The sequence below is a fragment of the Aptenodytes patagonicus genome, unplaced genomic scaffold (assembly GCF_965638725.1).
Source record: "Aptenodytes patagonicus unplaced genomic scaffold, bAptPat1.pri.cur scaffold_128, whole genome shotgun sequence".
In the NCBI taxonomy this organism is placed as follows: domain Eukaryota; kingdom Metazoa; phylum Chordata; class Aves; order Sphenisciformes; family Spheniscidae; genus Aptenodytes; species Aptenodytes patagonicus.
The window spans coordinates 20091-41420 of record NW_027472071.1 but is presented as its reverse complement, the minus strand read 5'-3'; the positions used below and the strand labels follow the sequence as shown (position 1 = coordinate 41420).

The 21330-nt window shown below is 44.4% G+C and overlaps 1 protein-coding gene across 4 annotated transcripts in view; it reads right to left on the bottom strand.

Annotated features, from left to right (window-relative positions):
• The window catches only part of CDON (cell adhesion associated, oncogene regulated), a 54687-nt gene that overhangs the window by 16741 nt on the left and 16616 nt on the right, over positions 1 to 21330 (bottom strand). For 3 of the 4 annotated variants that reach the window (XM_076363827.1, XM_076363829.1, XM_076363830.1), the window contains exons 2-12: positions 17646 to 17782; positions 15191 to 15463; positions 13413 to 13559; positions 12944 to 13087; positions 12225 to 12512; positions 11094 to 11363; positions 9806 to 10159; positions 5557 to 5849; positions 3544 to 3718; positions 2309 to 2437; positions 696 to 902 (exon numbers count right to left, since the gene is read on the bottom strand). In XM_076363827.1, the coding sequence (XP_076219942.1) occupies positions 696 to 902; positions 2309 to 2437; positions 3544 to 3718; positions 5557 to 5849; positions 9806 to 10159; positions 11094 to 11363; positions 12225 to 12512; positions 12944 to 13087; positions 13413 to 13559; positions 15191 to 15463; positions 17646 to 17721 (2356 nt within the window). In that variant the 5' untranslated portion in view covers positions 17722 to 17782. The remainder of the gene's footprint in view (positions 1 to 695; positions 903 to 2308; positions 2438 to 3543; positions 3719 to 5556; positions 5850 to 9805; positions 10160 to 11093; positions 11364 to 12224; positions 12513 to 12943; positions 13088 to 13412; positions 13560 to 15190; positions 15464 to 17645; positions 17783 to 21330) is intronic. The other variant, XM_076363831.1, reaches the window with a different exon arrangement.

Below are 21330 nucleotides of genomic sequence, written 5' to 3'. Positions count from 1 at the left end.
TAGGAAGTACTTTTTGCACAACGTCCAATTAGAAAAAAAAACCATAGGACTCGTTGCCACAGACTAATGTGGACTTGAGAAATATAAACAGCTTCTAAAGCGATTAGGGAAATTCACTCAAGAAAAATCCAAAGGCTATTACGCACAGAGATGGAGATGCCTCCATCAGCTCGGGAAGTCCCTAAACTGCAAACCGGTGGGCACCGAGAAGATGCTTCAAAGGATACCTGACCTCATCCGTTCCGCCTACTCTTGCACTCTTTCCCCGAGCTTTCAGGGCTGGACACTGGGAGAAACCAGAAATCAGGACAGACGTTTTTCCATTAACGCATTTCTCTCTTTTTGCATTCTGAGTGCTTACCAGAAGGACAATTAAGTTAAAAATAGCAGTAATACACAACCCTCCTCTCCACAAGAACAAGTATTAAATTATGGTGTTTTTTTTTTTTTCCTTCCACTTGGAAAGCCAGAAATCAACTTGAATTCATGTAACGGGCTCCTATGCCACAAAAGAAAAAAAACAAACCCAACCCAAAACCCAAGACCAAACCAAAAAACCCAGAAACAGGATAATCCAAGCAGAAGTTAAAACGAAACAACCAGAGGGCTGCAGTATTCTCTCAGCAGAAGCGCAGTCATCTAAGCAAAGACCACAGCGACAACAGCTGAGGTGAAGGAAAGATCGTTTTTAATACCTGGCTCCAAGTTACGAACTTCCACAGACAGCTTGGAAGGAGAAATGTTATCAGCTGCAATTAGCCAGTCACTGTTTCGACCCAAGCGTTTATACTCCACTTTAAAGGCAGTAATGGGGGAGCCCCCGTTTGCTCGCGGTATCCACGTGACGTAGACGGATGACTCTGATGCTGTGGAGATCGTGGGTCGGTCGGGAGCTTCTGGAACTGAAATGAGAAATTCAGTTACCAGAGGATTAGAGTCAGCTGAAACTTCATTTTCTGCAGCAATCCAACAAACTCGTTGCTGATGATTAAATTAGACTTCATGTATTAACAAGGAGAATCTTAAATCCTCCTGTAATAACTACTGCCCTTACTCTTCTGGCAAAGATGCTTGAAGAGCAGAAGACAAAGGAATCAATTACTTTATCAATATAACAATCAAAAAGGATATGGGGTTGCGCTACCCCAACCCATTTCTACATGGAAACAGAAACACATACTAAGGGAACAGGAAAAATTCGGTTATCATTTTCAAAACCCTGAAATTTCCCCAGACCCAATGAGACTTCAACCCATCCACGCTAACGAGCGCCGTATTGCCAGAGAAATGAGAACGAAGAGCAAACAAAGCATGCAACGAATGATATACTTACTGGACTCGCTTGAAGTTACAGACAGCAGTGGAACAGAGAGAACGGAAAGAGGTGGTGTTAGTAAATCTGGTGATAACCATTCTGATGACCGATGAGAGCTGTAAGGCTTTACAAAACTAGCTTGTATTCATTAACACGGAGCCCGTCACTGATGAGAGGAGGAACCGAGCAAGGAACAGCAAGCCAGCAGCTTTTGGGGGCATGAAGCAGGCTGAGCATTTGCAGCTGGGCACACGTAAAGCGTCCCCTTGGGTGGCTCCTCTGATATTTAGCACCGGCACAAGCGTGCAACGCTCCTCGCCTGCATTATTAATAAACCTCTCCACTCCCCTTTGGTTTTGCCCAAACTTTAGACACCAAATCACCTTCGAGGTCTCAGCCCCTGAGTAAATTTGCCTGAATCAGGTCAACGAGTTCAAAGGCTGGGGTGATGACAAAAAGGACTAGAAACATTCTGTTTTCACTGGAAACCAGGCTTTAAAAAAAAAAAAAAATCACACCTATTGGGAAGTGGTTGTATCTTCTTGCCATCAGAAACAAGCCTATCCTTGGGAAGCCACAGGAAAACATTCAGAACAGATATAATCCACTTTGAGAACTTAAAACTCTGACACGGGCATACTTGGTGACTTAACATTGCTGTGGAAACCTGAGGTATCAAGGCAGGTACTTAAAATGCTAACTCACTGACTGGAATAAGGTAACCTTTCAGTTATCCCAGAAGCATGAACTACGATCTTTTACTCTGGAAACACACAGAAGAACAGAAAATCCGGCAGATACCTGACCTCACTCACAGAAGTCCCACAAGAGAGGAAAAATACACGTATCAAAGGGGCCTAAGGAATAAATAGGAAATAAAGGAGGTAGTACGAGCACCTAGAGCAGTAATAAACACAAGTTAACTCAGCTGCATCTGTTTGCAACGCAACTTTTAGCGTATTAGATTGTTTAACGAACAACCCATACACCTACCTCCGCTGTGTCGGGACAGGTCTGGAAGGACGACACCGAAATTATTTGTCCCTTCGTGAATGACGGGATGTTTAGGAATGCCTACTGGCGGAGACAGAGCCTGAGTGTTTTTCGAGGATGATGTTCTTTCTAAGAAAGATTTGATATACAGCACATCAGCTCCGGGACTGGATAAGAAAATGCTGTTCATTGCCTCTCACAACATGCTGACGCCACAAGATCACTCGCTACAGCGCAGGGGACTAAAGCCCTGGCTCCAAATCACAACCTAAACAGTCAGGATAGCAATTAGAGAGTTTCTTCAGGGGAGCAAGAGAGGAGACTTCCCCTATCAGCCCGGGGACTCTTGCGCTGTGGATAAGTGACCGTTCACCTGCAGTACTAACATCTGCAGTACTGCACTTTGCGGTGATGCTGCCGGCTCCTGCCTGGGTTTCAAAGCCCCCTCTCATCACGGAATCACAACAGGTGGTGAAAATTCCACACCGAAATCCATGTCTAGAGAAAGAGGTTCAATAAAAATGCTATGGAAGCTGGGTTTGGCTACAGCTGGACCCAGGGTACCGGGCTGAGTGGACTTTTGGCCTGTGGCAGTACGTATGTCGCATCAATTCACAGATTTCACAAAGACATTACATTCTTAATAAAATTTTAAGCTATCTGGTTCTTGTACTTTAGTATGAAAAATATCTGATTGTTTGCATGCTTAAGAGTACAGCCACCAGCATCGAAGCTTGAAAGAAAAAAAAAAAATTGCTTTGATTAGAAATGCTCTTTTGCTTGCCGCTGTCTGCACGCAACTATCAAAACAGCTGGCTTCTGGTCAGCTGAGAGATTTTCACCGAGGCGTCTGCAAAGCAAACCAGAAGCAGTTTCGTTGATATATGAAAACTTGATGGCGCAGAGAGTTTCTTTTGCAATACTCTGAAAAACCTGAACAAGGACAGGCCGCTCCCTGACTTCGCTCCTTTAAGCAAGAGGAACCTTACAGTATAAATCTTAATAATCATCCCAAAAATAATATTATCAAGCTTTTAATAGCTTCTACTTACCAACAGCCCTGGTAACGCTCAGGAAAGTTTGCCCTACGGCTATTTTAGCTATTAGAGGCTGTTCTTCAGCAACTAAATTGAGAACATTTCATATATGGCTTAGCAGACAACATACAGCTGATGTAATTTAAATAAATGTCCTCTGGAAAGCCTAGGACACAGAGAACATTGTGCTGCACCTACCTTTGCTGGTGCGAAATGTCAGCATAGCAGGCTGGCCTTCGCCAGCAGCACTCCTCGCCACCATTAAAACTTCATACAGGCTGGAAGGCTCCAGCTCGGTAAGCCGCAGCTCGTTCTCACTGCCAGGGACACGCACGGTGTGCCAGCTTCCCACTGCACTGACGCCGTCGTCCAGCTGCACGGGACAGGGCGAGAAAGCTCAACATCAGCAGTGAATTGCTTAGAACCCCATGTAATACTCAAACCCCTCATCACTTTGGCACACAAGCATCCAAAGGACCTCTCTGTCGCTTGCCAAAACTCCTTATGTTTTCCTATATCTACCTACGGTTTGTCTCCAAGTGCTTCTGCCACAAATCAGCACTTTCACAACTACTTTCGTGGTGCTCCTCCGATAAACTTGACTTACTCTCCCTCTCCGTACACACGCACGCGCTTGTTTTTGGAAAAAAAAAATGGTCATTTTCACTTGTGGCTAAAACTAGCAAGAGACCAAATGATTTTGAAGACTTCAATCAGCCTTTAGCCGGCAGCGTGTGTGACATTAAAGGGCTGGACCCAACACCCTAATGAGAAAGAGATGTTCCCTGAACTGTCCCAGCTTTTCCTGTACTTAAGCATTTTAAAATATTTATTGGCTAAAATAGGCAACAAAAAGTATGCCTTAGTTACTTCTCGAGGCTGGGAAAAAAAGCCAGCAGGGAGACCAAAGATTTGTTTTTTATTATTAATGCATGTTTCCTTTTTTTTTTTTTTAAAAAAAAAAAAACCACTTTTTAATTTAACAGTGAAATCACCAGCTCCATTTAAGAAAGGAAAGAGATTCAGGGTAGTCTCTTAATGCCTGACCTTTGCGGGAAAACATTATCCCAAATCCCGAAGGAAAAGACAAAGATTCTACCAAAAATAAACTACTAAACAATATAAGACTTTAATAAAACATGGAAGGCAGATCTAAATGCCGTGGATTATCAAAGGTTATGCCAGAGGTCTTTGTTCAAGAATTTTCTTCTGAAGCGACCACTCTTCTAAGGCTTTTATTCCCCCAACTTCCCCCCCCCCCCCTTTAAAAGAGGGAAATCAATAAAATAATTTAATGACACGAAGAGAACACCACCCTAAAAAACCATGGTAAACTCCCTACCGAGAAACACAGGAGTGAGCACATTTAATGTGGGAAGGATTGTTGCGAGTGAAGGGTAAGCATCCAAAAGGTCAAAGAAGTATTCAAAGCTTTCAGTGCTTATGTGAACCAACCACCTTTGGATGAGAAGTTGTATCAACAGACTTTGGCACCAGGTTTTCAGGAACTAACAGGTCAAAAATCTAAGTATTCCCTCCAGGCTAAGACAAGATCAGGATGTAGAGGATTAAAAAGCTTATGAGAAATAAACCAAACAGCTTTGCCACGCAGAAAACTGTTTGCGTGGAGGAACGGGGACAGGCATTGCTTGGTTCTGATTTTAATCAAAAGAGCTCGCTGTTGACACACCATTTTTAAGGACATGATAGGTATCTGCTTAGGAAATTTTAGTTCACCTTCGTATTTGATAACTTCAGTTCAACAGCGTCTCTTTGGGACGCGGAGTAGCAATCTCTGACACATCAGGCTCATACTCACGTTCCCTTCTGATCTCAAGCGTACCCACCAGATTCAAGCTTGCTCACACGAATGCATTAACAACATCACTGAAGTCGTGTACAACACGCCCTGGAGCCTCATTCCCCGTAGACCATAACGATACCGTAAAGGAAATAAAAGCCCGGGCTCTCCTGAATAAGTCTCACTTAAAACTAGATGGAACAGCGTACTTGTGACCAGCTTCAGTCATCCCTAAAACGAGTTGCCTGTGTGGTAATGTTGTGGTTCAACTATATTCTATATTCTCCCTGGCCTGACACCACATTCTTGTTAACGCCAGCGCTACAACAATTACTGGTTCCTTGAGAAACCTAAAACAACGAAATCCATCTGCCGCGGCGCGCTGCTTCGACGCTACGGAGAAACGTTACCTTGCGGTATTTGACAAAATAGGCATTGATGGGCAAGCCCCCATCCCTCCCTGAACGCCACACCAGGTTGTACGTGTCTGGCTTCAGCGTCTGCGGGGGGCTGAGGATGATGGGGGCTTCGGGGGGAGCGGCGGCATTCGAGGCTTTTTCCGTTCCAGCTGCATCCAAATGCAATTTTGCTGGAGGCGAGCTCGAAAACGCCGTTTCTGCACCAAAATCACCGCCGCTTTCATCGCTCTGGGCAATCTCCACGGGAGCCATTTCTTCTGCTGTCGTGCCAGTTTCTAAAGGAACTGTAAAGGGAGGAGTCTGGTTACATCTTCAAGATGACATACATTTGCCCCGCGCAGAGGGGACGCTAAATCATTTAAGAGCGTCGTTTCCAAACAAGCCCTGCTGCAAAAAAGCCAGCTCAAGGGATGCCCGCCCAGCCCTGAGCCCGGTGCCAAGCTGCGCCCTTGCACGCCGGCTTTTTTTCCAGAGCAGAACAGTGAGGCAGGCCTGTTTTGGATTGGTTTTGGGGGTTTTTTTGCTTTTTACACAGTAGCAAAGACAGAAAACCTGAAACATGACATCCACAGGCACGGTTTGACTAGTATCTGCGATAAATTAAGTAGCGGCAATGCATGTTAAAAGAAAAAAAAAAATATAGCTACACTTGTGACACAAACGGAGTAATTTTAAATTAATTGCAGTTGTACAAGGAACTTTTCATGGCCTGAACTGGCGTGCACACAAGAGGACATTCTCCTACCTCAGTTTCTGAGGTTTTAGCTGTAATTTCGATCAGCTTTGAAAGCTGCACGACTCGACTACTTCATTTGAAAATTTATGCCGAGAATAAATTCAGTTTACAGGCAGATCTAACATGCAATTTAATACCAACGCATTTCTAGAAATCCTGCTCCAGCCTCCTCCATCCTATTTACTTTGCCTGGTGTGAAAAAAAAGTATATATATAATATCAGTAGTTCGAAAGAGGCCGCGAGACAAAAAAAAAGCAGCATTGTTTGGCCGATGCAGGGCTTGTCAGCATTCCAGGCAGGAAAGGGGTGGCAGGTTGGACATCTGAGATTTTCCAGGACAAGCAAACGTCAGTGCTTAAAACGAGAACTTTTGGGAACCAGCGCAGCTCCTCACGGTTGCACGCTGCAGCGCCGGGACTGCCAGATGTTCTTAGCCCTGTCCGTCCTTTCAGATTTGTGTAGGTTTACGTTACGTGCCGGGGTCTGGAAGGGGAAGGGAATGAAGGGAACTTGGTTTACAAAAGAAACAAATTCCTTGGTAATGTAAAGCCTAGGCAGTGTTAGCCTGGCTGACTCAGATTCCTCCAAACCTCCATTAAAATACCAGCAGCAAGTGTGGCTGCTATTTTTGGCCACTTTTTAAAAAGCTGGGAAGGAAAGTTCTCTTTTCCAAATTGAAGACACGCTCTCAGCAAGCATTCCTTGTTTGTTTCTTCCTATTTATTTAGCAATGCCACAAAATTCGGAGACGGGAAGAAGGGAGCAACGCGGGGAGGACGTCCCCAAAGCCAGATGGAGTTCGCTTACAACGTCGGACGCCCCCAGAACCATCTCCAGGCGAAAGGGTATCTACTGCTGTCAGCGAAGCAGTGGGGAAAAGGGATGCACCGCCGCACGTTAATATTGGAAACAAATGCCGTAGCCGCTCGAGGAGGCAGAAGGCCCCACTGCATTGCGGTGGACCCGGAGGATTTGTGGGTGGGCACGGTATGGTTCGACGCCTGCTGGCACGGGGGGAAAACGGACTCTGGCGCGTGGAGAATGAGTTGTGGTTTAGGCTGGTGACAGGAGACCTGCAGTCATGGCTGTGTTTATTGCTGCGAGAGGGGAGTCGTCAACAACTGGCAAGAAGTTTGTATTTTTGCTTGGGAAAACAACCCCCGGGGTAACAATTTCCATTAAGCAATTCGGATCTAAGCTCTTTTTGCTAAGTTTCTGGCATAATTGCTACCCATATAAACCAGTACATCAGACTTCTCTTTGCTGCTGTGTCATTATGTGACCTTTTTTTGGCTGTTGCTTTTAGTGCCATCCCTTTCCCCTCAGCCACCGAGACTTACTCTTCTTCCTCGGCTTCCCAGCCCCACTGCGAAACAACAGCAGCACCGAGCTGGGTCAGACCAAAGGCTGTATGCGCCCAAAATCCCGCCTCCGACAGCAACCAAAGAAGGACCGAATGTCCCAAATTCAGGCGTTAAAAGAACGCGTTCACAGCATTTGCTCACATTCTCCATAATACCCAGTATTTTACAGCTCAACCCCTTTGGCCGCCTCATTTTGAAGGTAAAAAACCCCTCACCTTTTCAGCCCCTCCTCCTGCAGAAGCTATTCCACACCCCTATGAACCCAACCTGCTGCGTTTCACAGCGCTTCTCCTAGCTCTTCTACACCCTTCTTGAAACAGGGGTGCAAACACGCAAGCAGATTTCAACCCGCTGGCATGCCCTGGGTTTGCACGGCAGCAGCGCAACCTTTGTATTTCGTCTCCGCTGTGCAAAGCAGATCGCGTTCCCAGGCGTTGCTTCCCTGCTTCTTAAACAACCGGAGGATCCTTCCTCCCTGCGAGATCTCCGAGTACCTTAGCGCAGGCTGGGAAAGCGCTCTGAAAAATCTGAGCGCAGCAGGTCAGTGAAGTCGCCCACGCCTGGCAAGTTTTTCAAATCACCTCAAGACTTCTCAGAGGTTCCTGGCTTCTATAAAAGACAGGTTCAGCCTGCCCTCCGCTGTATCACCTACCTATCTACAATAAACGCTGCTCTTCCTTGTGTTTTATACCAACCTGCCTGCTACTCGGACTTCACGGAGCGTATTTTTCTCCTTCGTTTCCATTAGATGACGTTATTTTGGAGATTTAACCCTGTGTTTAGTAGCTCTGGGAAGCTACTGCCATGCATGCAAACACCACAACCGGCTAAAAACAGACTTAAAATAAGAGCCATGGGTATGGGATCCTAAGGCTATCATTTTACATTTCGGTGGTTTCTCACTTTGATGGTGGCTTAAGTTGCCCTGCCCGCTTTTAAGACCATGCAATGAATCACGTCGTGGAATAGATCCAGCAGAAAGGGGTGGGGGGGTGGGGGAAGGGGGACATTTTTCAGCCAAATAAGCTCTCTTACTGTGTGCTTGCACTAGGCAAGTTACAGGTACAAGCTGCTGAGGCTGAGAGCTCCTTAAGTTGTTCCTACTACCAAAGAAAGGCACTGGAATCACAGCTTAAGTCATTCAGGTGCTTCGGAAGTGCTACCTGGCACGAATTCTTCATTAAAACATCCAAATGTTTGAGCATGTCTTTTGGCACGGTTGGGAACTGTTCTAAAACCCTAACAGCTCCCAGAAACAACTTAAGGACTTTTATATCAAAACCAAATGCCTTAACCACCCTCTGCACATAATCAGCAGCTAGTACAACATATTAGAAACCGATAAAAGTTAATAAACAAAACATTAAAATTGAACTTACTGCCATAAAATTCTGAGGCAAAGCAGTGGGATTTTTCTATTTGACACAGACTGAATTCTGGGATGATATTTAGTTTTGTGTTTCCACTCAGCAAGTTCCAACAATAACTTATTTATAAAACTACATGATGGGATCGCTTTCTTGAGGTTTCTTCTTTCTTTCTTCCTCTAAGTGAACCTTTAAGCATCTTTTCAAATTGCTTACATGAGTTTTAAACTCTAATCGGTGGTAACGAAGAATTTTAAATATGGGGCCACATATTAAATTCCACTGACCTTAAATCCCACCGACGTTCAGGTAAATTTACTAAGGCAAGATGCTAAAAGAGCTGAGAAACTTAAGTCACTTCATGTAACTAAAAATCCGTATCTTCGGTTCTTGTGAAGGGAACTTGGGGGAGCTTAAACCTGTTATTAATATCACATAATATTCCAATGTGAAGAAAGGAAAACTCTCTTTCCCATCTTGCCTTTAGTATAAGAACTGTCTTTTCCTAGTAGCAATTTCAAGAAATATAAACCCCCACCTTTGGATAGTTTTTATCACATATAAGAATGCCAAGTCCACGCAATACGCACAGCCATTTCTCCTCTGCCTAAGGTGGAAGGGAGGAACCGGTCCACGAAGACAGCTTAGACTCCTCTGCTTCGTTTCCCCAGGATACCCGCGCTACCGACCCGCCGTTAATTTCTTTCTTATTTTGAGGTATTTTTCACCTAAATTGGGGAGCTGACTGTGCAATTTTGTGCTTCAAGCTTACCAACTGTAAGGAAGGCTTTTGACACCACGGAGCCGTGCTCGTTGATGGCTTCGCACGTGTACTCCCCGGCACGCTCAGGGGTCACGTTCCTAACGTGCAAGGAGCTCAAGCCCGCTTGAGACACGGAGAAGTAGGTGGGCTCTGCAACGGCGCTGCCCGGCATCGCTTGAGGAGGTTTCTGCGGTTTTGAATGAAGCACCTGGGAAGGGTGGCTGGTAATAAGTCCTCTGCTGTCGTACCAACGGATCACGGGAAGGGGCAGGCCAGTGGCATTGCAAGACAGCGTAACGTCCCCACCGTCTACCACAGCGATGCTTGCTGGTGGAGAGACTATAACTGGCCTAGAGCCTTTGCCTAGGGGGGAAAAAAAAACCCCAAAGAATGAGTTTGGCTAAGGAATATGACGCTTAATGCCAAAATGAGTCAATACAATTAAAAAAAAGTCACACGTGCTTCTTTTTAACCATTTTAACAGTTATTTCTTCTCTAGACAGCCTCTCCAGACTTCCTTTCCAGACTGAAGAGATCAGCTGAGACTTGTGCTTAGAGAAGGCCGATAGAAAGCTACACTCAAACCACGCTTCAAGTTCTCTAAATAACGAAGACTTGACTGTCAGTGAGGAAGGCAGTGCAGGCAGGACTGGCTTAGTCCACTCCACAGACAAGCAGGTCACAAAGTATCCGCTGAATCAGCCTCTGCACAGCTCACATCAATCGTAACAGGTACGGAGAAGGTCAAAAGCTTCAACTACACACGACAGGGAGAGAACAGGAACAGCAACGGTCTTGCCAACATCCTTGTACTAGCAGAAATCAAGTTCTCCAGGTACTAGAAAGTATCTCAGACTGAAAAGTGATCAAAAAGACTATTGGTACCTGCTCATCTGATACAGGGGAAGTGTGCATTAACCCCAAATCTGATGATTGTTTTGTAAACTTGAGGATATGAAACCGGCATCATTACTCGGCGGCCAATACTGCTAAGAATACCAGTTCATCCAGCACAACGGGACCCTGATTCCATTTAAGAATAAATCGTGTCAAATTCAACCATAAGCTGATTTAATCGCAGCTGGTAATCTAGGTTGTAAGTATCAAGTAACCACGCTACCCCAGAAATACCAACATCTCTTAAAATTCAACTGAAAGCACCTTCTTTGTAAGATTTGCTACAGTGGTCAGAAGCAAATCGATACATAACTTAGGGGAAAAAAAAAACCCAAAAACAGAGTAAAGCTTGAAGTACAAATGCTTAGTTTGAGTTCTTGAGGGCTGCAAGTGCTCCTACCTGGCTGGACACGAAGTCTCCCAGTGGACTGCGCAAATCCAACCCCATTGTTTGCTACACACTGGTACAAGCCAGAGTCCTCTCGGGTGACGCCACGGATCCGCAGACGGTTTCCCGTCGGCAGGTGTCGTGGAGAGAGACGGAGGGGAGCCGCGTTGTGCAGCCAGGTGAGGGTCGGCACAGGGCTTCCGCGGACGTCGCACCAGAAATGCACAGTCGCTCCAGCGGCCACGGTTTCATCTTGCAGTCCCTTGGAGATCGAGGCAGGTTCTATAAAGGGAAATAATTTTACGTAAGCCACCGTATGTTAATCTTAGCCTAAGTCTTGACAAAAATACTGCGAAATGTTATGCAAACTTATCACGTACAAAGGCTAAGCAAGCACCGCATACTTCCAGTTCTACGCAGCCTAAAGCTGTTTTTCCCCCACACACACTTGCTTATTTTAATGGTCTCTCCCTTCTATTCCAAACAGTCACGTTTGTATTAATACTGTAAATAAAACACCTGTATTTCCAAAATAATTCTTTAGTGACATCCCCATAACAAAAGGGGTATTTTGTGTCAACAGCCTGTTTTCTGAGTTACTCTAATGCATACACTTCAAAAATGAAGCAAACACAGTCACGGAGGCAAAAACATCAAACAACAGGAAAATCTGCTACAAAGGAAAGGGGAGATTAGGAACAACTTGCAGCCACACAGAAGAGGCCAAATATATTTCTTTGGCTTTTGTTTTTGTCCTCATCCAAACATATCACCTCTCCTCGCCAGCTTTTTGCTTATTTACAACCTCAAAAGAGAAACATCTGATCTCTGGCACATTATTGACACTGTATCCCATATACACTTGGCACTCTGCAGAAAAATAAATAGATCAGTTCTTCCCTCGGAGTTTGTTATTCTTTACTGTTTAATTATTTCAGACTGCAAAGGATTTGAAGAGATAGTTACGGATTTTAACTCGGGAGAGATGATGAGATATGGTCATTATGAACATATCTTTATTCTTTATTTTAATATGCTTAGGCTGAGATAGAACGTTAGGCTATTTGTAATCAGATGCCAAAACCAGCAAGTACACGGAGAAAACGTTCATTGCCTGGACGTGAAAATGTCTTTATTTCTTACCAAGTATAGTAAGTGAATAGTTAGCGTATTTCACTGCTCCAAATTCATTTCCCACCACGCAGGAGTAATTTCCAGAGTCCGATGCCTCAAGCCTGTCCGTCACCAGATGGGAGTGCAGCAGCTTCCATCTGCCTTTTCTCAGCGCATCCCGGCCGTCTTTAACCCAGCGGACGGAGGCAGGAGGCGACCCGCTGACAACACATTCTAGCGTCAGAGAGCTGTGCCGGGGCACCGCCAGGCTCTGGGGTGCCAGGGGGTGAAGTATGTGGAAGCCACCTGAGGAGGAGCCTGGAGGAAAGGAGACGAGGCTTATCACTAATCCGTCTTTTAAACCGCGCTCTCCCATCCCGTCCTCCAGTCCTGAGGTTTGCCGTGTCTTTCAAACACGGCTACTTATACTTGTGACTACGCACGATGCTGTAATGCTCTCTTCCAGGAGTCTCGCTCTGAAATCGGTTTGGCGACTGGAGTATCAGCAGTATCCTCTTTTCAAGGACTAAGTGCTCCGTCCTCTTGGGATTTGAAAAGCAGCCATGCTGCTCCTCCACAGTAAGGGGAAATAAGAACTGAATGTGCAAATAACGCGGGACAGATTTTACATAACATGGTACTTGAGACCGGTGGATATTTAGGCTGATATGCCCATGCTAAAAATCTTAGGGATATTATTTATTTGGTTTGAGATGAATTAATTCTGGGAAGCCGAACTGAATACTCACGTGTGACTACGAGCTTACGTCCAGTGAGTTCTGTTCTGAGATCGTCGGTAACTGGGTTGTACACTGCACATTTATAGGATCCTTTGTCTTCTAAAGATACATTCAAAATCTGCAGGTTTCCAGATGGAAGAATTAGGTAGTTATCTAAACGAGTGGGGAAGGAAAAAGGAAGATTACATTTAACTTAGTTTCAAATAAAGGCTTCCTTTTTTTTCCATGTTTCTTTTTTATTTTTTTAAATAACTTGTCAGATATATCAATCTATTCTAAATGTAGGATCACAAAGAAATCATGCTGCCATGCAAGGGATATTAATTTACAAAGGTAGGTTTAGATAAAGTGATGTGCACAGGAAGTTCTGCAAGTTTCTGGACGTTTTCTTTCCTCTAAGTTCTAAGAAAAAAAATCCAGGCGAGCTTTTGTTGGATATTTATATTATATATATGACCAGTGGCATAAAACATCTCACCTGTTGATTGTTCCAGCCATTTGCCTCGCACCTGAAAGCGAACCTGTGCTTTAGGGTTACTTTCTGGCACCTTGCATCCAATGAAAGCCGTACCGCCTTCCTCTGCTGCAACGGCAGGTTTCACTGACGTATCAAAATTAGCTAAACCTAGAAGAGAATTGGCAAAAGGTTAAGAGCAGCCAAGGCTTGGGAAAGGGGAAGGGGCAGTAAGCTCAGTATCTGTGTTTAAAATATAGCTAGTTTCAAGCCGATTATCTTCTCTGGTGTAGCACTGGGACGTTCCTATCAGCAGGCATTGTCTTTTCTGCCGTCCGTAACAGCATAAACCCTCCTGTGTACATACTCTTCCTTAGTACAGGAAGGGCCAGCTTTTACACGGGAATAGCGAGGAAAGAAAAAATAGTTCCTACGTTCCCTCAACTGCTCCAGGAAAAGCAAGCAGAGATACTCGAAAGACTGCAGTGCTACTCACGGGCTCTGAAGGCGCTACAGAAGACAACTTACACTAACAGCAGGAAGCCTGCCCATAAGAAACGTGAAATTGTCTTTCTGTGATTATAATTAACACAACACTGAGTACAGCAGCGTCTCCCACTCATTGCCACGAGCAATGAGGCAAGCAGGAAGCCTCAACAGCACCTTCTAATTTGCTACTAAAATCTCAAAAGGAGGAGAAAAGTGTGAAAGCTGCTCTTCCACTCCCTTCATGTTCAAAGCATCTTCTAGGTTGTGAAGTTTTTCTACGTTAGCCACCCTTATAGCTCTCTTGAGAGGGTCTTGCTATGGGTCAGTACTTTACCAAAACACTTACTTCTCTCACTTTTAAGAAATTTTCCTCCCAGGAGGATTTTGGACATGCTCCATAGGTGAAGTACCCTTACAGAGAAATCACTCAAATCCTGCTTGACAAAGGCCTGATTCAGACAGCACTGTGATCCCAAGCAGAGAAATCATGCTTACAGAGGAATATTATATTCCCATTCTCAGCACCACATCGTCCTTTCCACATGGAAAACATTGCCCTTCCTCTTCTCGAGTCCTTTAAAGATCAAATAATTTACAGATCAAGCACTAAGGCAAAGACTGATTAGAAGAACCCAGTGCAACTGAGAGAAGGGAAATTGTACCTAGAGGGACACAAGACTGTCCCCACCTGAAGAACATCTAGATAGTTTTGACCAAATGAAATGAAGTAAGTGAAAAGGAAAATTTGCAGCTCCCACTTATTTCCCAGGCAACAATTCCCACTCATTGCCCCTCTTTTCTCATCAGCTCTCAAGCACTCTTCTGCAATGGCGTGGCAGCTCAGTTGCTGTTTCAAGATCCTTTTTGAAGAGAAGCTTTTGGGAACCTTGTACTTTCAGGTCAATTCATTGAAATGAATGTTACTTCACTGAATAATATTCATATTTGCTGGAAAGGACTCAGCCTTCAGCTCGAAACGAGGATATCACCAACACTAAATCGATCAGCTGTGGTTTTGTCTAGTTGAGTCTTTAAAAGCCTCCAAGGATGGAGGTCCACAAGCTCTCTGGGCGATCTGTTCCAGGGCTGCATCACCTGACAGGTCTCAGATGACACAGGAAAAAAAATTGGTGAGAAGTGTATACTTGATCACATACAAAGTACTGGCTGAGGAAAAAAACCCAAACCACACCACACCTTGAAACCAGGTGTTTTAGGTGTTTTCTAAAAGCCAAAGAAAAACAAACCATACAAACCAGTTGAGGTCTATATAATTTGCAAGGAGCAAAGAATATAAAGAAAAGTTAACTTACTGCCCATCGATACCGTTGCAGGCCTGCTCACAACGGCACCCACGCTGCTGTTAGCAACGCACTGATAGCGACCAGAGGTTGACAGGCTGAGGGAGACGATTGTCAAAGATCCTGACTGGATTTCCACTTCTCCCACCCTGCTGTCCAGAGGCTCCCCATTAAACAGCCAAGAAAGGCGAGCCGTGGAGGGCTCGGCAGAGCAGCGGAGTTGTACGGGCCCACCAGACTTCTGGACGGTAGACAAGGGCTCAGAAATAAAACGGGGAGTTAAATCTAAAAGGAAAAAAGAGAAAGGTTATATTCAGTTAGCAAACAGCATTTTGCATGAACGCATGTGACAAGGTTAACGATGAATGGACTTGTACAAAAGACTGACCATAATCTGTTTTGTAGTAACACTCTGCCAAGGCTCCTGCCACTGTTCACAGACCCGACAAACTTCTTTCATCAGAAGGTTAAATATCGCTAAAAGACTATTCAGATCAGACACAGACAAATAAAGGGTCTCTGAACTCCAAGCTGCTAGCGATACTCAAGCAGGTGTCACCTTCTCCTCTGCAAGAGGAACTCATGACAGATCCCCACTATCCCTAACGCCAGGGAAAACTTCAAGACAAGATTCAAACCCCACCAAGAGGGTAACAGCGATTAAACGAAGGTAGGCTCAGCGTACAGGAAGGGTGAGATACATCCCCAAGCGTGCACGAGGCGAAGGCATCACGCTTGCTAGGGCCAGCAAAAACTGCAGTCCCACTGGATTTATGTGGAGTGAAACAGCAGCCATCACCTGAAGAGATGGAGTGCGGGAACACGCAGCTGTAGCTGATCTGTCCCATATGATGTGGGCCCGGACGTGACTTGTAAAATTTTAGAAATGGTAGCAGCCTGCCAGGTATTTATGCAGAACCGTCTCTGCGTCTGCAGAACTAATTAAAAATAGCAGGATAAAAAAAGCTGGATGAACAGAAAAGGCTCTTGTTAATTCCAAATACATGGACTTCATCAGGACGAGAATGATGAATTGGGCATCCATTATCTTTACTGAGTAAAGATGAACAGAAACAGGAAAAGCTGCTAATAAATAAAAGGTTCAGTTCCACAAGACTTGGTTATGAGAATCCATTTATTTGCCAGAAGAAAATTCCTGCTTGTTGGACGAAATTTTTTCCTATCCTGGCCAATGAAACACTGGGAATTGTTTCCATTTGTTTTCTATGGAATTCTCCGCTAAAGAGTTTGTACGAAGGGAGCAAGCAAAGGGCAATTAACACCGATAACTCCTATTTGGTTAGAAATACGGGAGGAAAAAAAAAAAATTAAGAATAGACACAGTGGCAGGGGAAAACAATTTCTAGTTTGTAGATAAGCTAAGGAATTCCAGATAGTATGGGTCAAGACGATATTAAGTGACATCCAAATAAGAGACAGTTTTCTTGTAGGTGGAGCCCTCAGCTCATGCTTTTCTTCTAAAGTCAGTCCATCCAAGCTCTGTTTATACAGATGAGTTTCAGATGAGAAACTGCGCATTTTTAACAGAACCATAAACTATCTGCATAAGCATAAAATAAAACTGGAAATTGAAGTGTGGCTTCACTTAACAAAAAAGATGAAATCCATAAAAATGGTATCCAAGCACTTCACAGGACTCCAGATGTCCATTTTTAGCTTCTAATTAGAAAACTGTTTTTCCTATTAGTTCAGTTTGAATTTCCAGGGATAAGAGAAAAGCAATGACTTTTATAGCTTGCTAGCCACCAATAGCTACGAAATTGCACTGTTACTTTCATCTTCACTCCTGCCCTTGCTTACGACACCAACACTTTGTGCTCAGTGTAAAAGTCAAAATTGGTAGCCGTGACCCTGCAGCTGGAATTTATCTCCTATGACTGCTTGAAAAATAAAATTTATCCCATTTGCTTATAACAATTGGCTATGAAGTGCTAAAAGTAGTAAAAGCTTCTTTTTTGTGTGGTTACGTTAAGACAAGCTGACTACACAGAGCAGATGTGTCAATTAAAACCATCCCTCTTCTTTTTTTAAACGCAAGAGCTGTTCCAACTGCAGCCACGCATCAGCGTTCGCGTTTCAGAGATCTGATTCCCCTTTCCCCCTGCAAATTTCAAACCCCTCCCAACCCCATGGGAACACTAGATGCGCTGTACGCAGCAAAATCGGCGTCCAGCTAAGTCCGTGGAGATCCCAAAGAACAAACCTACGTAACTGAGAGTCTTCCACATTCTAGCGCTTGTTTTGAGCCAAGTTTTCAAAAGCAAAGGCATATATTCAGCTGAAGACTGCGGTTAAGTGCTCCATGCTTCCTTAAAAGCAGATTATTGATAATATGCATTAAAGTTGGCCACTTCCAAAGGCACTCCAAAGCGCTGCTCAATCAGAAGCGCGGGCTCAACCTCCAAACTCTGAGCAAGTCATCTCGGCTCGGGCAAGAAGGCCTTACCTGAACTCGTGGCAGAGATGAGACCGGCAGCGGCGATGAAGAGCAGTGCCTGTAAGCGTCCAGGATCTGGATGCATAGCGCCAGATTACAGAAGTTGAAAGCACCAAGCTCCAGACTAAGATGAGGCACCGAAACAGCTACAAAACAAACAGACAGATGTCTACTGTAAGTTTCAGGAGTTAGTCTTTTAACTCTCTTACAACAAAGTGTTTGGGGTTTAAAAAAAAAAAAAGCAGCGCAGCCAGGAAACAGCCAATATTCTTTGCAATATAGAAACCATCTGTAAAAATGAGTTAGAAGTTGAACTTAACTATGTTTCCAAGTACTATTCTTAATGTAAGATTTTTTTCTACAGCTGGGGTATGAGCCATCCGCGCCGAACCATACTGCCGTGATAAATTAGACTACTTTCCAACCAGAGGAATTGAAGTCCAATGTAAACAGCTTATCTATTGGAGATAATACTGTTTGCAAACAATAATCATTTGACCATCTATCACCAGGCTACACTTGTTTTACAAGTTTTTATGAATCTACACGCTGCGATGCAGCTACCGCTCATAATTGCTCTAAACCTGCTTACTGAGACATGTCATCTGCTTGCTCCTTCTAAGCGTGCTTTACAGTCACACGATGGCAAATGCCTACCAAAAAAAAAAAAAATCACCAATATTAGTCTCATTCTCATTTATATTCCCAAACCAATACTGCTTTCTCATATATACTTCTGGGGCATCCATTATGTGCGCTTTTATCTACGCGGCTGCTTCTGCAAGACACTCCTTTCCTTGGCCATATCACACCTGACCATTCTGCTACATAAGATCTCGCTTTCAGCACCAAAAAATACAAACTAAATCATGAAACCAGCAACATACGAACTAAATCGTTAAACCAGCAACCCAACTTGCAGGAGGTGAGCCTCAGAAACGGTGTTTCTGACACTCAGAGTCTCCATCACAAGCTCTCTTCTCCGAGGGAAAAAACAGTAATCTGCAGCTGTTGTTCACTTAAATCTTCTATTTGCCTCGCATAATATAATGATGAATAAGATTTGAGTTCATTTAGCACAGTTACTTCATTTATCAGCTCGGCCATACAATTTCGCTGCTGATAACACTCAACATATATTTTAAACATCTCATATATCAGACGTGTATATAAACACGTATCTAACACACATACAATAACTAGGAGTTTTACTGGCAGCGCGCGGAAACAAGTGCAACGATACACACACTCGATAGAAATAAGTCCCAGTTTATTGAGCGCTCGTGGAGCCATTTGCTTTCCAAGAAGCCGGATCCAGATATCAACAGCAAAACTATTCCCATGGTTTACTTAAAAATAACAGTACTTTATCAGTGGAACATCACTGTAAAATATATATGCAAAATAAGCATCAGGAAAAGACTCCAATAATAATAAAAGAATCACTCTAGATTTTATAGAGCTATTTGCTACTTCTCCCTGCAAATTGCACTCCAAGCTTATAATGACAGCTTGAGAAGGCTGAAAGAAACACTCTCGAGATCTGCTCCTGTTTCTGGGCAGTTTTATCTGATCCGGCAAATTTATTTCAGCTGTTCGGAAGACCCGGTAATCCTGCAGACGAGGCTGGTTCCCCAACGAGAGCCGGGGCTGTTTTGGTAAAGACGCAGATGGCAGAAGAGACCGGCTGAGCAGAAAGCGTTTTGGTTTATTTGAATTCTCACTCGGTTCAAGGGCAGGAGAGCCGCTCCACCAGCGAGCGCAGAAGACAAAGTAAACACCCAGAGAACTTGTTAACATCAAACACTTTGCTGAAGAGGGGTGGGGGGCAATGTTGCTTTTTGCCAGATCTTCCCTCGACTATTTATTTATGAAAAGCAATGAAACGTATATTCTAGGTCAACTTTAACCCCAGCACATGGAGCTACTGGGTTATTTTGCAGCTGTCTTTTTAAACAAGGCCAGCTCATTATCTTTAACTAAACTTTATCTTTGGAGATCTACTTTATCCAGTCTCTGATTTCCCTCTGTTTATCTTTCTCTTTACATGTTCCTAGCTGACAGTGTCAACAGCTACTCCTCCTTTGACCTACCAGTTTGGCTTTCGCAGGCTTGCGGAGCGGTAAGATCAACTGTAAAGCAGTGAGTACACAAAGCAAGCCACAAAGACCAAAGTTCTTTGACTGGAGGAAAAAAAGAAAAATATTCCGCTTTAATTGGAGTAGCATGGTTCAGCAACAACACTCAGGCATCCGAACAAAATTTCTCCAACATCGACTTTTGAAGGGACCACAGAAACCTCTTATTTGCTGGTAGATATGGGAACAGAGGGGCAAGATGAGATCCAACATGCAACACACAACCCAAAAGTATTTGCTGCTTTCTTCTTCTTCTGCAGATGGTGTCGCTACAGAAGCCCCTTGCTAGGTACAGGGAAGAGGGCAAGACCACAGCTCATAGTTTTGAGGTCTTTAGAGGCCCGGCGGAGAAACCTTGCCTCTTTAATATTATATTAATACATGTCCGAGCGTTAAAGGGCCTTAGGGGTGGGAAAACAGGACTCTTCCCCTTTGCCATCGTTTCAATAACCATCCCATCACTGGGGACCTACTGGGAACCGAACGAGGAGCACTTTGGTTAGATGTGGCTCCATTTCAGTGTCTCAAATTCCAAGATAACCTCACCCGGGAACAACTCTGCCCACTGTTCACTACTCCTCGCGTGAGAGAATGAATCTCCATCGCTATAGTGATCAAATAGTCGAAGTTACTTTGAAGTAAGAGGTATCACTGAGAGAAGGGGTATTTCCGAGCCTTTTAAAATAAAACAGTAGTAACAGGAATTATTCATATAAATAAGAATAATATTCAAGGTTGAAGGGAGATGGATATGGTTTTCATGGATCAAGTCCTTCCCAGTTTCACTGGCAATTTCTCCAGACCTCCAGTGCCGCACACCAGAACGCCACAGCATGGCAAAGGCCCGTATTTTTCCTACTTCCACCAAGACATCTTCATCTAAAGTCATCTTCCAACTATTTTCATCCAGCACTTGACCTCCTTGTAAGCTCTAAAGTAACTTGTTGCTCACAGACCAAGGGAAACGAGGAAGATAATGGACTTGTGTCACGAGGAGGAGTTGTCCCGACCATTCCAAAGGACGCCCACCCCTCGGAAGCACACGGCATACGCAGGGGCATCTGGAAACGTGTACCTGGTACTTCTGGAGATGATTAGTAAGATAGAGTACTTCTGAAGACGACATAATTCTGGCTGTGCATCTCATTTGTCACAGACCCTTTTTAAAAGGGACCCCTCGCCAAACAGCCGTGGGGACAGGCACGTGCCCATCCATCAGCTCACAATTTCAGCCCCACGACCTTCGGGATGCCATCTACAGGCAAGCAAAATAAATCATCAGAGCTAAGTCCAAACAGAGGGAAGGGTACATTTTAATTAGTCCCTTTAGGAGCACCAGAGAGGTTCCCCAGTGCAGAAGCAGGGCTGTCCCCACTGCTAGGCTGTCACATCAGCCCTGGCACACCCCGGCTAGGTTCTGCAGGGCAGCTTGCGCACCATCAACCTTGTTGTCAAGGCCTGAAGACCTCACCAGGATGGACATGGGCCATCCCGGGCGAGGGAGAAGCCATCGGCACGTGGACTTACCAAAATGTCCTACTGGGCTGAGACGGGAA